The following is a 15,406-nucleotide window of genomic DNA, read 5'->3' as shown; positions in this document are numbered from 1 at the left end:
TATCAGTTTTCCTTCATCGCTGTTTGGGTCAAAATCCTGGAACTCTCTACCTAACAGCACTGTGGGAGTACCTCCACCATAAGGTCTGCAGCAGTTCACTGTCACCTTCAGAAGGGCAAATAGGGATAGGCAATAAATGTTGGCCTTGTCAGCGATATCCATATCCGGTGAATAAATAAAAAAAGTGGCACCATGCTACTTCATCAAATAGCTTCCAGCCAAACAGAGCTGCTCTTTAATTTTCCCTTCCTCGTTACAGGAGAATATCTGACTTGTACTTGCATTCCCTGAACAGGTCACCAAGATTACAAGCTGATCGTGTAGGGAACTGCATCATATCAGTTAATGGGATAGTTAAATGATACTGTGACATATCTATCCCACTTTTAAACAACTTTAATGAAAGATCACACGTTAACTTTCTAATGCCAATACAATGAGGATTCTCTTTTCTTAAACTTTGACAGGGCTCTGCAAATTCATTCAACGTTTCAGAAATTAGCACAAAAAGGTAACTTTAAAAAGGTCTTCCATAGCCAAGATTTGTAAAAGCAGCAACACACTATTACCAAGTACATGTGACTAAAAGTTAATGGAGAACGGAACACAAAAATCTTTTACCTTCTCTACCCCGATCATCTCCCACACTGTCTCAATGGCACTCTAGCATTTTCTCCAACCTAAACTTGTCCTCTCAATTAGAGTCATACAGTGATAGAGAGATACAGCACCGAAACAGGCCCTTCGGCCCAACGGGTCCGCGCCGACCATCAACCAGCCATTTATACTAATCCTACATTAATCCCATTTTCCCCTCTCACGTCCCCATCTTCCCTCAATTCTCCTACCACATACCTACACTAGGGGCAATTTTTACAATGGCCAAATTACCTATCAACCTGCAAGTCTTTGGCATGTGGGAGGAAACTGCAGCACCCGGAGGAAACCCACGCAGTCACAGGGAGAACTTGCAAACTCCACACAGGCAGTACCCAGAACCGAACCCAGGTCACTGCAGCTGTGAGGCTGCGGTGCTAACCACTGCGCCGCCCCCAGCTCTCCAGCTCTTATAAAACATGGTGTTTCTATTGAGAAACTACATATTGCTCCCAAAAAATATTCATACTAACCTCTCATCCTCCATTATTAAAATCAATGTGTACTCTTGTATTCCTTGGACTATGAACAGGGGTTTGTTGTAAATGCCAGTTCATCGAAATATACCATGCCAATACTTGCATGTATGTATTCATATATTATTTTTAAACACAGAGAAATATTTTGGAGAGCATTCTAAAGTAGTTTAGTGAAGAAAGAAACTAATTCTTTCAGATAAGCTTTCCAAGTCAATAAAAATGATGGTGCTGATGTTGGGCTTGGATGGAGACGTGGAGCGAACAACATGTAACTCCAACTAATTTCAAAATGTGTTCAAGGAAGCAAAATTATTGTGTCCATTGGACCTCACAGAAAAGAGATGGCTGACAGTCCTGAGATATAAATGATATGTCTTCACCTCAGACTTAAGTAATTTTTAACCCCTACATCTATGAGAAATGTTCTATGAATTAAATACTGTTATTTTGCTTTTAATACCTATTTTAAAAAGGGTCTGAAGATAGTTCATGCTTATCAGTTACTATACAAATTGACTCAGTACACTGTTAAAACTTAATTAAGAAATTATTTACTTTCAGCATTTGCATCCAATTTATCTGGTGGCAATGAATGAATCAAAGTGTCAAGTCATAAGTATAAGGGTGATGGATCCAATTCATAAAGGTTTACATCAAAACTTTGCCACAATAAAAATGTTTACATACTTGCACATTCAGTATTCTACGCAAACATATCACTTTTTTGTTCTTCTCTCACTGCTGCATCACATCCAGCAGTAATTGACCAAAGTTACTCTAGAATGATCATGCATAATCTGCCAATTTATAATTGTCATAAACTCTGTTTTCTCAGTTGTCAGTTTAACAATTGGTATGGCTGTATTTATGCTACAGAAACTGAAGTTCCACAAAATCCTGTGAATGTAAAATACTTAAATTTAATGACAAATTTCACAGGACCACGCCAACTTCATACACTTTGTAGAAAAAATGCAATGTTTTTTTTAAAAACTGCTTCAGTTATGTGTGACTTATATAGATTAAACATTTCCAAAACATAACAAAAGGTATAACGATTCACACGCTGCATACTTAGGTTTGAAATCTGAAAAATGCACACTTTCTGGGGGAAAAGATTGCTATGTAGACCATTAAATCTTTTCAAAAATGAGAAAGGCATTTAATTGTTCAAAATAACATAATACCATGCATTGGAGCAGATATTTCTCTTAATATCAGACACCTACACAGTGAATTACTATGTTGTTGTATGGAAACATGCAGGAAGTGCTAAGTGTTTTCCTTATATGGTGGAGAGGGTATAGCCCCATCTCATTTGCACATAACCTAATGGCCAGTTTCAAAAAAAAAATCACTGAAACCCCAGGAGCAAGTTACTCGCTGGCACAATGTGATGGGAGACTTGAGAAAAGAAAAAATGCTTGTTTCTCTCCAGCAGTGCTGTAGCACTTATCTCTCTCCTTGCAGAGGTTAATAATTCTAATTGAGGAATAAAAATATAACATCAAATTTCTAGGAGTGGCTGTAGCAATTAAAAATGAACAGTACCAATAGCTAAACCTGTCTGGTTCTTAAAGATTATTGTAGTATAGTTGCAGTGGGCAGCTAAGTAAAATCTGTTTTAAGTTTTAACGCAATATAAAAGCTGTCAAAGTTAAGTAACTCTTTTCCTACATGTGTGTGCTCTTTAAACAAAAAATGCCAATGTTTTATGTACTTGCCTGTTCAACTAAATTAGTTCTGCCACAATATAAACATCAACGAGATGCATTTCAGAAACATAAAATCTAGCAGTCAATAAAACCCAGTCTGTACTGTCTCCTACCAAAATTCCAATAATCATACTAACAGAGACCCCTTACTGTTTCTGGCCAATGACTATCAGCTCGTTGTCAATGTGAAATTTTTAACTTTATTTAGGTTATTTTTTAAAAACAAAAACAAATCTCTCCCATGAAAGGGAGAACACCATCAAATTTTATTTTCATTTAATTACTTCTGAAACTATGCAGCTATTGTAAGTGCATTTTCTTGACTGTGTATTCATTCTCCCTCTGTTTTGTCAATTTTTCATATTCTCATTGCATTTGCTGTGCATTTTAGGGTTCCCTCCACTCTCTCTCGCGACTGTTCATTCAGGTTACAGCAAAAATACTTTATTTGCATACAAACAGGAAGAATTTTGTTCGTCAATTGTTCATAACTCTACCATATATATCTTTTAATGTGGCTTTGTTCGTGTGCGTGTTTTTTTTAAACCTCCAATGCAGCAAAATACTTGCAACGAGCAGCAGGTGTTACCAGAATACTGGCAAATTAGTTTTTGTTGCAATATGATAATTTCCATCATAGAGTTTGGAGACTATTTATAAGGACCTAGGTAACATATTAAGATCAGAATTAGTTTAGTTTAGTTTAGAGATACAGCACTGAAACAGGCCCTGCGGCCCACCGAGTCTGTGCCGACCATCAACCACCCATTTATACTAATCCTACACTAATCCCATATTCCTACCATATCCCCACCTGTCCCTATATTTCCCTACCACCTACCTCTACTAGGGGCAATTTATAATGGCCAATTTACCTACCAACCTGCAAGTCTTTTGGCTTGTGGGAGGAAACCGGAGCACCCAGAGAAAACCCACGCAGACACAGGGAGAACTTGCAAACTCCACACAGGCAGTACCCAGAATTGAACCCGGGACGCTGGAGCTGTGAGGCTGCGGTGCTAACCACTGCGCCGCCCCGTTATTTCACTTAAATACTGATGTTTACGCTCTTAATCAAGAATTAGATTAACAGCATTCTGTAATTCAGTAATGAGGCCCAGGTTTCAGAACAGTTGCCCACTGCTTCCAAGCAACTTTATTTATTTTGTAAGCATGTAGCATTTGATGTTGGCACTGTTAATTTTCTTAACTTGACTACCGTTGTTCGTCTTTAAAATGCTTTTTTTTTATAAAAGGTTTACAGCTATAGAATGGTATTTACAGATAAATGATGCAAATGCTGCACATTTTATTGTACAACCACATGTATTACTGTGATATCAAGTTAACTAATAATTAGGAGCAGAAGTAGGCCATACGGCCCCTCTAGCCTGTTCCGCCATTCAATAAGATCATGGCTGATCTATTTGTCTCGCGAGTTCTACACTCCCATCTAAAAAAAAAACCTGACCCAAACCCGACAGAACTACATCAGACCCGAGCCCGGCCAGAGTCCTTCCATTTTTTCCTGTGCCCGACCCGACCACCGGAATGTTCGCTTTACCAATGTTCTGATTCCGAATCCATTTTTCACTTTTTCAGTTTGTGCAGATAAGCAACAAAAGAGATGCTCACTGCGCAGACTCAGAGTCTCCCTCCTTGACGTCCTGGATTCCCAGCTCAGGCAGGCTTCTCAACTTTTGACACTTACTAAACTCAACTTCCCAGCAGAGCAAAAGGTAATATTGTGGGACTGTGTCCGACCTGAACCCGGCCCAGACCCAGCCTGACCCGACACATGTCGTCGGGTCCCGTCAGGTTCGGGTCGGGTAGCAGGCCTTTACTCCCATCCACCCCCGATAACCTTTGATTCCCTTGCCTAACAAGAATCTATCTACCTCCGTCTTAAAAATATTCGATGACCCTGCATCCACCAGCTTCTGAGGCAGAAAGTTCCAAAGTCGCACAACTCTCAGAGAAAAGATTTCTCCTCATCTCTGTCCTAAAAGGATAACCCCTAATTTTAAAATAGCGCCCGCTAGTTCTGGACTCAACCACAAGAGGCAACATCCTTTCTACATCCACCTTGTCAAGACCGTTCAGGATCTTATAAACTTCAATCAAGTCTCCCCTCACTCTTCTAAACTTCAGTGAAAACAAGCCCAGTCTGTCCAACCTTTTCTCACAAGACAACCCGCTCATTACAGGTATCAATCTAGTAAACCTCCGCTGAACCGCCTCCAACACATTCACATCCTTCCTTAAATAAGGAAACCAAAACTGCACAGTGGGCTGAATTTTATTCGGGCGCCGCGCTATGCGGCAGCGCCCTTTGAACTTGGCAGGGTGCCCGCATTCAGCTGCCGCTGAGGAGCCCCTGTGATATTTCGCGCGGGGGCTCAATTAAAATGTGGGGGTGGAGCGCCCGCCCCCAATGATGCGTTGGGGCAGCCTCCACGTCCCCAGCAACGGCGTCCAGCGCCACCGCATAGAGACCATTTTTAAAGGGTTTTAAGCCCTTACAATTAATTTTAATTTTTAAAGGCAAAAACATTATTGATTTTTATTAAATATAAAATTAAGTGATGGAGGCCGTTCCCCAACCCACCCAATGGTCATTTCATGGCCCGAAATGACCATCAATTGATTTTTCATATACCCAAACTTTCCCCCCCAACCTTCAAACTTTTGCCCTTCAACACCTTCCCACCATCTCCACATCCAATAAAAATTGATTTCCCCACTCCTCCACCCACCCCACACTGAAATTTTTATTACTCCCCTCTCTCCACCAGGTTCTCGCCTCAGAACTCCATGCGGAGTTCCGTAGGCACACGATGGCTGAATGGAGGCCATAAAATTGGTTGGGATGGCAGGTAGGTTATTTTGAATATATTTAATGGCATATAGATATGAAGGGCCCGCCGCCAGGCAGGGGGGAGGCTGCACCGAGGTCCTCCTGCCACTGGTAATATGAGGCGGGCCCTTAGAGTCATAGAGTTATACAGCACAGAAACAGGCCCTTCAGCCCATCGTGTCTGTGCCGGCCATCCAGCACCCAACTATTCTAATCCCATATTCTTGCACTTGACCCGTAGCCTTGTATGCTATGGCGTTTCAAGTGCTCATCTAAATACTTCTTAAACGTTGTGAGGGTTCCTGCCTCCACCACCTCTTCAGGCAGTGCGTTCCAGATTCCAACCACCGACTGGGTGAAAGATTTTTTCCTCAAATCCCCCCAAACCTCCTGTCCCTTACCCTAAATCTATGCCATCTGGTCTTGACCCCCTCCACTAATGGAAAAAGCTTCTTCCTATCTAACCTATCAATGCCCCTCATAATCTTGTACACCTCAATCATGTCTCCCCTCAGCCTTCTTTGCTCCAAGGAAAACAACCCTAGCCTTTTCAGTCTCTCTTCATAGCTGAAATGCTCCAGCCCAGGCAACATCCTGGTGAATCTCCTCTGCACCCTCTCCAAGGCAATCACATCCTTCCTATAGTGTGGTGCCCAGAACTGTACACAGTACTCCGGCTCTGGCCTAACTAGCATTTTATACAGCTCCATCATAACCTCCCTGCTCTTATATTCTATGCCTCGGCTAATAAAAGCAAGTATCCCATATGCCTTCCTAACCACCTTATCTACCTGTGCAGCTGCCTTCAGTGATCTATGGACAAGTACACCAGGTCCCTCTGACCTTCTGTACTTCCTGGGATCCTACCATCCATTGTATATTCTCTTGCCTTGTTAGTCCTCCCAAAATGCATTACCTCACACTTTTCTGGATTAAATTCCATTTACCAGCCCATCTATATCTCCCTGTAATCTAAGGATTTCCTCCTCACTGTTTAGAACACCACCAATTTTCATGTCAACTGCGAACTTATTGATCAATCCTCCTATACTCATGTCTAAATCATTAATGTACGCTACAAACAGTAAGGGTCCCAGCACCGATCCCTGTGGTACACCACTGGTCACAGGCTTCCAATCGCAAAAACAGCCCACGACCATTATCCTCTGCCTCCTGCCACTAAGCCAATTTTGGATCCAATTTGTCAAATTGCCTTGGATCCCATGGGCTCTTACCTTCTTAACCAATCTCCCATGTGGGACCTTATCAAAAGCCTTTCTGAAATCCATGTATACTACATCTACCGCTTTACCCTCATCGACACATCTAGTCACCTCCTCGAAAAATTCAATCAAGTTAGTTAGACATGATCTCCCCCCGACAAAGCCATGCTGACTATCCCTGATTAATCCCTGCCTCTCCAAGTAGAGATTAACCCTGTCCCTCAGAATGTTTTCCAATATTTTCCCAACCACTGATGTCAGACTCACCGGCCTGTAATTACCTGGTTTATCCCTGCCCTTCTTGGCATCGCAGGTCGAGGTGGGCCTCTCCCCGCAGAATTTTACCGGCCCCTGTGCCACGACTTGCGGCATCAAGGGGCTGGTAAAATTCAGCCCAGTATTTGAGATGTGATCTCACCAATGCCCTGTATAAGTAACGCATAACATCCTTACTTTTACTTTCAATTTCTCTCTTAATAAAGGATAGCATTCCATTAGCCTTCTTTATTACTTGCTGTACCTGCATACTAACTTTTTGTGACTCATGCACTAGAATATCTAGATCCCTCTGCACCTCGGAGTTCTGCAATCATTCTCCGTTTAAGTAATACTCCGCTTTTTTATTCTTCCTGCCAAAGTGAACAACTTCACATTTTCCTACATCTGCCAGATTTTTGCCTAATCACTCAACCTATCTATATCTATTTGCAACTTCTTTATGTCCTCTTCATAACATACTTTCCTGCCTTTATGTCATCTGCAAATTTAGCTACCATTCCATCGCTCCCCTCATCTAAGTCATTGATATAAATTGTAAAAAGTTGAGGCCCCAGCACAGACCCCTGCAGGACTCCATTCGTCACATCCTGCCAATCAGAAAAGGACCCATTTATGCATATTGTTTTCTGCCAGCCAACCAATCTTCTATCCAAGCTAATATGTTACCCCCTACACCATGAGCTCCTACTTTGCGCAATAACCTTTTATGTGGCACCTTATCAAATGCCTTCTGGAAATCAAAGTACAGTACGTCAACGGGCTCCCCTTTATTGACAGCGCACGTTACTCCTTCAAAGAACTCCAATAAATTGGTTAAACACGATTTCCCTTTCACAAAGCATGCTGATTATTGCCGATTACCTCGAGTTTTTCTGTGCCCAGCTATAGCCTCCTTATTGATCGATTCTAACACCTTCCCCACGACAGACGTCAAGCTAACTGGCCAATAGTTACCGGTTTTCTGCCTCCCCGCCCCCCCCCCCTTCTTGATTAGAGGGGTTATATTTGCCACTTTCCAGTCTGATGGAACCTGTGGAAGCTACTCACCCTATTGCCGAAATTAATGTTGGGCCCTGACCATGAACAATTAGTGATTGCTTTTGGGAGAAGTCAAACTAACTTTCAAATCAAGACTCAAATCAAGGCTGGTGGTGTAACATTCATTTGACATTTGGTAATTTAGAAAAAAAACTTTGCAAGCTTAATTTCAAACAAATTATGGAATCTATATTATTTTGTTCCTCTAAAATTATGTACACATAAATTGAATTCTCCAATGACTACTATTTTGATTTTCATTAAACTAGTGATTAAATTATAGGGAATTTTCCATTCATGTTATCCTATATTGTGGTCAGAGTTATAAAACAGATCAGTGGCAGAACTGAATTTCAATTAAATTACTGAACAAAATTCTTACCCTACAAAAAGAAATTTACACCTCAACTACAAGTTATTGTTTATTTCCTAAAAAAGGAATTTGCATTTATGCAAGCACCTTTCTCATCCTTGGGAAGCCCCAAAGCAGTGATTTACTTTTCTGATAAAAGGTCATCGACGTGAAATGCTCATTTTGTTTGTCTCTGCATAGATGCTGCCTGACCTGCTGAGTATTTCCAGCATCTGCAGTACATTACTTTCGATTTACTTTTGTTGTTTTGCAGACAAATGCAGAAACTAATTTGCAGATGAGGCAATACAATTTCTATTGCAAAATTTAGCATGAAAAAGATAACAGTGCACATCCAAACCCAGAAGATTTCAGGGATTTTAATGAAAAAAGTTGTGCAAGATTATGAGACTCAACTACACAGTTGAATTTATCATGGTTTAATTTAAATGTATTGTTTATTCCATGAATATCTGAAGTAATAAGTATGAACACTGGAATTTATGCAGTGCATGTCAACTGATTCACTGTGGAGAAGCTGAATACTCTCCTGTACATTAGATTCTGATGAAAGGTCACAGACCTGAAACCTTGGGCTGAATTTTATAAGCCCCCGACGTCAGAGGTCGTGGCGGTGGGGGGGGGGGGGGGGGGGGGGGCGGAAAGGCCAGAAAATACTTCTCAGAGAGTCCTGCTATGGGCCTTGGTGCATTTTACTGGCAGCAACGAGGCCTCGGGGCGGCCCCCCACCGCCGCTTGGCGGCACAGCATTCTTTTAAATATTTAAATAAATTTAAATACACACAAAAGCCTTGTCCCAACGGCCTACCCACGCCGATATTCCAACTGGTGGCTGGAACTCTCATGCCTTTGAATCTCCGAGGCGTAACACTGGTGGGGAGGGGGTCGGAGGTTTTCAGGGTGGGGAAAACTGTTCTTATTGGTTGCAGGGATCGTGGGAAGCAATTGAGGTAATTAAGTTCGGGGGGAGTTCTGAACCTGAAGAAAAGATTTTTCGATGTGGGGGCGACGAAAAGAGGGCCATTTACATATTTATTACTCATTGGGGGTGTGGGACACGGAATTGAAAATGTGAATAAATGTATATTTTCACTTTTATGCATTTTGTCACTTTAAATGAGACCGAAGGGCCTAATGCCCTTTAAAGATGGCGCCGGCTCCTGCATGATGGTGCCGGACGCAGTTGCTGGGGACGGAGCAGCCCCCTGTGTCATTGGGGGCGGTCGTTCCATCCCTCCATGTAAATGAGCTTCTGCGTGAAATATCGCGGCAGCTCAGCGGTGCACAAGTCGGATGTGCGTGCGCCTTTTACGATGCTCGCCACTTTCAAAATTCAGCCGATTAACTGTTTCTCACTCTCCAGCAGATGCTGCCAGACCTGCTGAGTATTTGCAGCATTTTGTGTTTTTATTTTGGATATGATGTGGTGTTTTCATCCTAATGTCAGGAGTAGCAGAATCAGAAAACTGGGAGACACCCTTGACTGGTTCAAGCATCTCACTTCAACTGGGACAATATAAGAACAGGGAATAATTTTGCCTTCGTTTCCTTCTAATGGCCTCTAATTGACCTGTCACAAACTGAAGCTAAATGTATTTTTTTTTTTTTGCTTGTCCACTTTATTCATTCTTCTCCAAAATGGTGTTGATTCCTTACAGGGGAGAGCTCCACTGCCACTGGTCACAGTCCAATATCTCGCCCAAGTAGCCAAACTTCTTCATGTGTGAGCTTGACAGAGAGTGCCAACACTTTATTCAGCTCTGGGAGTGTCACAGCTGAGTTTGATCCTGCCATCCGAGCACATGTATAAACGTGCACCTAAACCAGAAGTCACTGGAGAGTGATCAGGACCAGCAACCAGATTCTCTCTCTCTCTCTTCACACCTCACCCACCACCCCCACAAATTCAGAAATGCTGAGGACACCACGACAGAAAGTTATTAAGGGTTATTGAGGAGCACACACTCTTGCAATTTACTCCACGTCCACCTAACCTAAACCACCCACAAAGTTCAGACAAGTGTTATTCTTCTATTTTAGAGTCCTGAACTCAACTGTAAAATTGTAAGTTTTGTCTCTAATTCTTCACTTGAAATTTCTCTCACATTGCCTGCAAAGTCCTTAACTTTTCAATTAGTTTACCTCACGTTAGACTGTGAAGTAACTTATCAAGATATATATGGGAACAGGAAATTAGCATCTGTGTATACTGAATAGAGCTGTTAGTATGTAAACAGCTTTCATGCATGGAACATTCTCAAGTATATATTTCTCATTTTCATAACTTCATCTATTTCCTACAATAAAATTAAGTTCAAACTTGGAGTGATTAAGAGGCTTTTCTTATTAACTCAGTCTGTACCACATACTGAAAGGACGTAGCTGCAAATCTAGGAGTTCTGTGTGCTTGTTTGTTTATTTGATAGCATGTTGGATATTAACATAAAATGTTTTCTATTTACTTTTTTAGCATTCGTTTAAAAAAATCTTACATATTTACATTTGTATCATGTTTATCATATTGTGATAGCAGATTGCAGCAAACCCTCAGGAACTGAATATTTTCTTTGGTTTCAAAAAGTACCGCTGAAATGTTGCACAATACCATTTGGACACACCTTCGTAGAATGCAATCCAAAAAAATTTATGCATTCTAGAAACTGGTATTTTGCTGTTAAGTATCATCCTTTCATTTATTCTACAGGGAGAAAACTTTCACTGTTGGATTTTTTTTTGTTAACCCTAAAATTCCGGAATTCTAATGTTAAACGATGGCTCCATCATATTTTAAAAATATGCCATATCTTAACTTAAAGACGTATTATGAGAGGCACATTAGATTATTAAATGCTGGAATTATTTTGAATTCCTTCTCTCTATCCCTCATTTAGATTTTACTTTCCTTTCTGTTCCATTTATGCAAAAGCAGAATTTAAGTCAAAGTACCTGTTCAGTGATCTTGCTAGACTTCCAGTGTATGCTTCATTGCACTTAAAAGGGGAAGAAACTTCTACGAGTACTTTTAATTCAAATGACTACCCCACATTTAAAGAAAATGACCAGTTTGATGTTCTGGCCTCTGCTTTTCCCTATGGAGCTGCACAGGGATGCTCACCGTTGATGATGGCACCAGAGTGATTTAGCAATCAGGGAAATTTGACTAAAGAGTTTCCATGTTAGTGCAAAATTTTACTTATTTTTTAAAAATTATTTATGTCCTAATTCGCACCAAATACCCCTGTGCTTGCTGACCTATGGTGGCTCCCTGTTAAGCAATACCTCAATTTTAAAACTCTCATCTTTGTTTTCAAATCCCTCCTTGGCCTCTCCCCACTCTATACCTGGAATCACCTGCCCCACAATCCTCCAAGATATCTGTGCTCCTCCAATACTGGCCTCTTGAGCATCCCCAATTTTAACCGCTCCACCATTGGTGGCTGTGCTTTCAGCTGCTATGGCCTTAAACTCCAGAAATCGCTCCCTAAACCTCTCCACCTCTCTATTCTCCTTTAAGATGCTCCTTAAAATCTACCTCTTTGACCAAGCTTTTGGTCATCTGCCATAATTTTTTTTAATGCAGCTCAGCGTCAAATTTTGTTTGATAATGCTCCTGTGAAGTACCTTGGGACATTTTATTACATTAAAGGCGTTATATAAATAAAAATTGTTACTGTTGAAAAGAAGTCAAGCAAACTTTTGCTTAATTATTTTCTTCAACAAACTCAAGGAGTACTTTGAACAAAGTACTCACCTAGACTTTTCTTTTCCTTTAAGGCAACGTCCTCTAACGTTGTGTCATAATTCTCGTGCAATACAATTCCTAATTTCAATTTGCTTCCAATAAATTTGCTGTAACAAACTAAACTTCTCCACAGTGGCTCAAAGTACACCAGATGCAACCTAAAGTTTGGAAGAGCAAAATTTGGACTACAGGTCTAATTTTCCTGCTGGCTGCTCTCTGTTCAAGGAGATATGGGAAGAAATCCTTACTGAAATCCTAGTGACAATAATCACATAGGAATAACTTGACAATGATTGCAGTTAAGACAATGCCACTATTACTATTATTATTTTGTAGACTTTAATTGTAATTCAGCAGCGTTGGATCTTAAGCACTGACACATTCCCACCTTCTTGGTCACACTTGATAAAGGGAAACTATGCAATTAAAAATGTTGATAATTTGTTCAAAAAATTATTATTTTTGGAAAAAAGTATGAAATCTGAGGAATGTATTGTTCACTATATGCTCAATCCTTTATTTTATAGATTTTCTTCGATTTCTGAAAAAAATGCTAAAGTGCAAAATATTATTATGGTGAGAGGGATATTTTTCCAGTAATTTTTGTTTTGGGAGGGAAGAATACCATAGAAGTAGAAATCATTTAAATAATTGATTTCATTAGGACTTATGTGCTCTAATTAATGTTAAACTCCACTGATTTCACTGCAAAAAAATGATATTGACAGGCAATAAATCAGCTGAATAAGTTATCTATCAGTAAGTGGTATTTATTACTTTGGATGGATTTTTAAAAAATAGCTTTTTGTGGTTTTGTTTAATTTCTGGGAGCTAAGGAAGTTGATGATGAATATTTACATACTGGTTTACATTAAAGTTACAACAGTTAAAAGTTGTGCAAAACTCTTTCCCCCAAAAATTCTAACTTTACCATTTGTTCGAATAGATTATTCAGCCACATAGCAGAAATCCATCGACACATAGCTATGATACAGTACGAGGTAGAATGCAAGCTTCCACTACAGCCATGCTGTACAACCCCTATAATAATCAATGTTTTAAAGTGAAAGTAGAACGGGATCTGCAAGTGGTTTGCACAGATTGCTTGGAAATAAGCAATAAAACTACAAAATGAAATGGCATTAATGTTCTATACACGAGTTCAACTGTTTCGTTGTTTATGCTAAATTATCGTCTGTGACATCAGCCTTTCATAATTAGCAAGTCAGATCTGTTAATTTATGAAATCATCAGGTTCTATTACAATAACATTTGGAAAATACAAACTGAATTTTTTTTCTACTGCCAGTACTTCTGTCAGTATAATCTACACCCTGATTATTGACAGCCCATTGCACATTAAGTTTTCCCATTGCACATTAAGTTTTCCCACTTTGGTTTAATTGCCTCCGATAAAACAGTAAATTATACCTCTGAAGACTGGTACTAAGCTGTAAAAGAAAATAAGCTATTTTCCAAAAGTCTTAACAATACAAGAAAGCACATGCCACTGAACAATATAATCTGGTTCTCACCTGGGGGAATTTGAATATTTTGAATGTTTGGCTGATGCTGTGGGGGTTGAGGGAGACGGGGAGCTATAACTTGTGGTGTTATAGTCGTCCTTGGGCCAGTGTTCACTGCTGCTGTCCTTGCCAAAGTTTGGGCAACTGTGTTAATGGTTCCTTTGCCCATTCCTGCTGCTGTACCAAGTGACTGAGTGGAAATTCCACCAGGATTGGATGCCACATTCTGAAGCCCACTTTGTATCGTCTGACCTATTACCATAGTACTTGTATTTGATTGATTGCTTACACTGGTCACCGAACTACCAGTTGTTGATGTCAATATTCCAGCACTGAGAGTCTGGTGTGGTGTCTGTATAATGGTTTTGGGCTGTAAATCAGATTTGATAACCTGTCCACTGGCTGACAAAGAAACATTGCTTGACAAACTAGAAGGTTGACTGTTTAAAGTCAGAAGTGAAGTCTGATGGGGAGCCCCAGTGCCACCAGGAGCCGGCAAGTTAGTTACACTAACTGTTGAGTTCAATATAGTACTACTACCATTTGGCGTCGATGCAACTGACAGAGCTGGGCCACTGAGAGTTGGTGGTCTCACCAATGTCACCGTGGGTCCTGCTGCCTGTGAGGAAACGACAGTTGAAGGAACATTCTGCGTACTGACAAAAGATGTCTGAATAACAGTGTAGGCAGAACTAGAAGCTGGCAATGATGCCGCTGGCAACCCTGTATTAACTGTGTTTTTAACAACAGATCCAGGTCCATTATTGACCACTGTAACAGCTGGCAAGGTAGTTGCAGCTGCTGAACAAGTGAAAGGGGTGGCATTTCCTGCATTATGAGAGTTTATCGCCATTCCATTATTCCCATTAAGAGTTTGTACGTTGGAGGTGACAGTTTTCACATGGTTGGACACTGGGGTTGCCATTGCACTTATTACCACCGATTTCCCTTGACCGATGCTGCCTGAAGCTGATGTTTCTGATGATCCTGTCACTGCTGTTGCTGCCGCTGTACTCTGCTCCTGTTCCACTCCTGGAGCCTGGGACCTTACATTATTGATAACAACACTTTGCTGTACCCCACTCCCCGCCGTCGTGCAGGGCAAAACCCCGCTGCCGAATGCGTTCTGCGAATTAATCTGTACGTTTTTCCCCTCGGAGCTCTCATCCACTTTGATTTTGGCTGCGGTGGAAAGCTCTGCTCCTGCCAGTCCCATTTTGTTCTCTGCTGTTTGCAGCTCAACATTATTGCTCACCATCCCGGGTGTGTTTTCCACGTGATTATTCACCACCTGCGCCCTTATTCCGGCCTGCTCCACCGCGTTATGGCCCGTAGCCGCCAACTGGGACTCCAGGGACCCGACTAAGTCGCTCACCACTTTCTCGTCCACGTCTGAGAAGAACACATCGTCCAACAGATCTGAAGCCCCCGCCGCCATCTTAAGGCAGAACTCTTGTTTGACTGGGACCGCGCATGCGCACGGGGCCGTGTTGTTGGGGCTTACGTCAGAAGTGGGT

At 41.1% G+C, this 15,406-nt stretch overlaps 1 protein-coding gene across 2 annotated transcripts in view; it reads right to left on the bottom strand.

Annotated features, from left to right (window-relative positions):
• taf4a (TAF4A RNA polymerase II, TATA box binding protein (TBP)-associated factor) overlaps nucleotides 1–15,339 on the bottom strand; it is a 78,645-nt gene extending 63,306 nt beyond the window's left edge. For both annotated transcript variants that reach the window (XR_010976582.1, XM_068048462.1), the window contains exon 1: nucleotides 13,899–15,339. Coding sequence is in view for 1 of the 2 variants with exons in the window: in XM_068048462.1 (XP_067904563.1) it covers nucleotides 13,899–15,327 (1,429 nt within the window). In the remaining variant the exon portion in view is untranslated. The remainder of the gene's footprint in view (nucleotides 1–13,898) is intronic.
• Nucleotides 15,340–15,406: the final 67 nt, after the last annotated feature.

The sequence above is a fragment of the Heterodontus francisci genome, chromosome 16 (genome assembly GCF_036365525.1).
Source record: "Heterodontus francisci isolate sHetFra1 chromosome 16, sHetFra1.hap1, whole genome shotgun sequence".
Taxonomy (NCBI): Eukaryota; Metazoa; Chordata; class Chondrichthyes; order Heterodontiformes; family Heterodontidae; genus Heterodontus; species Heterodontus francisci.
Note: the sequence above shows the minus strand (reverse complement) of the source record. Positions and strands in the feature narration are given on the sequence as shown.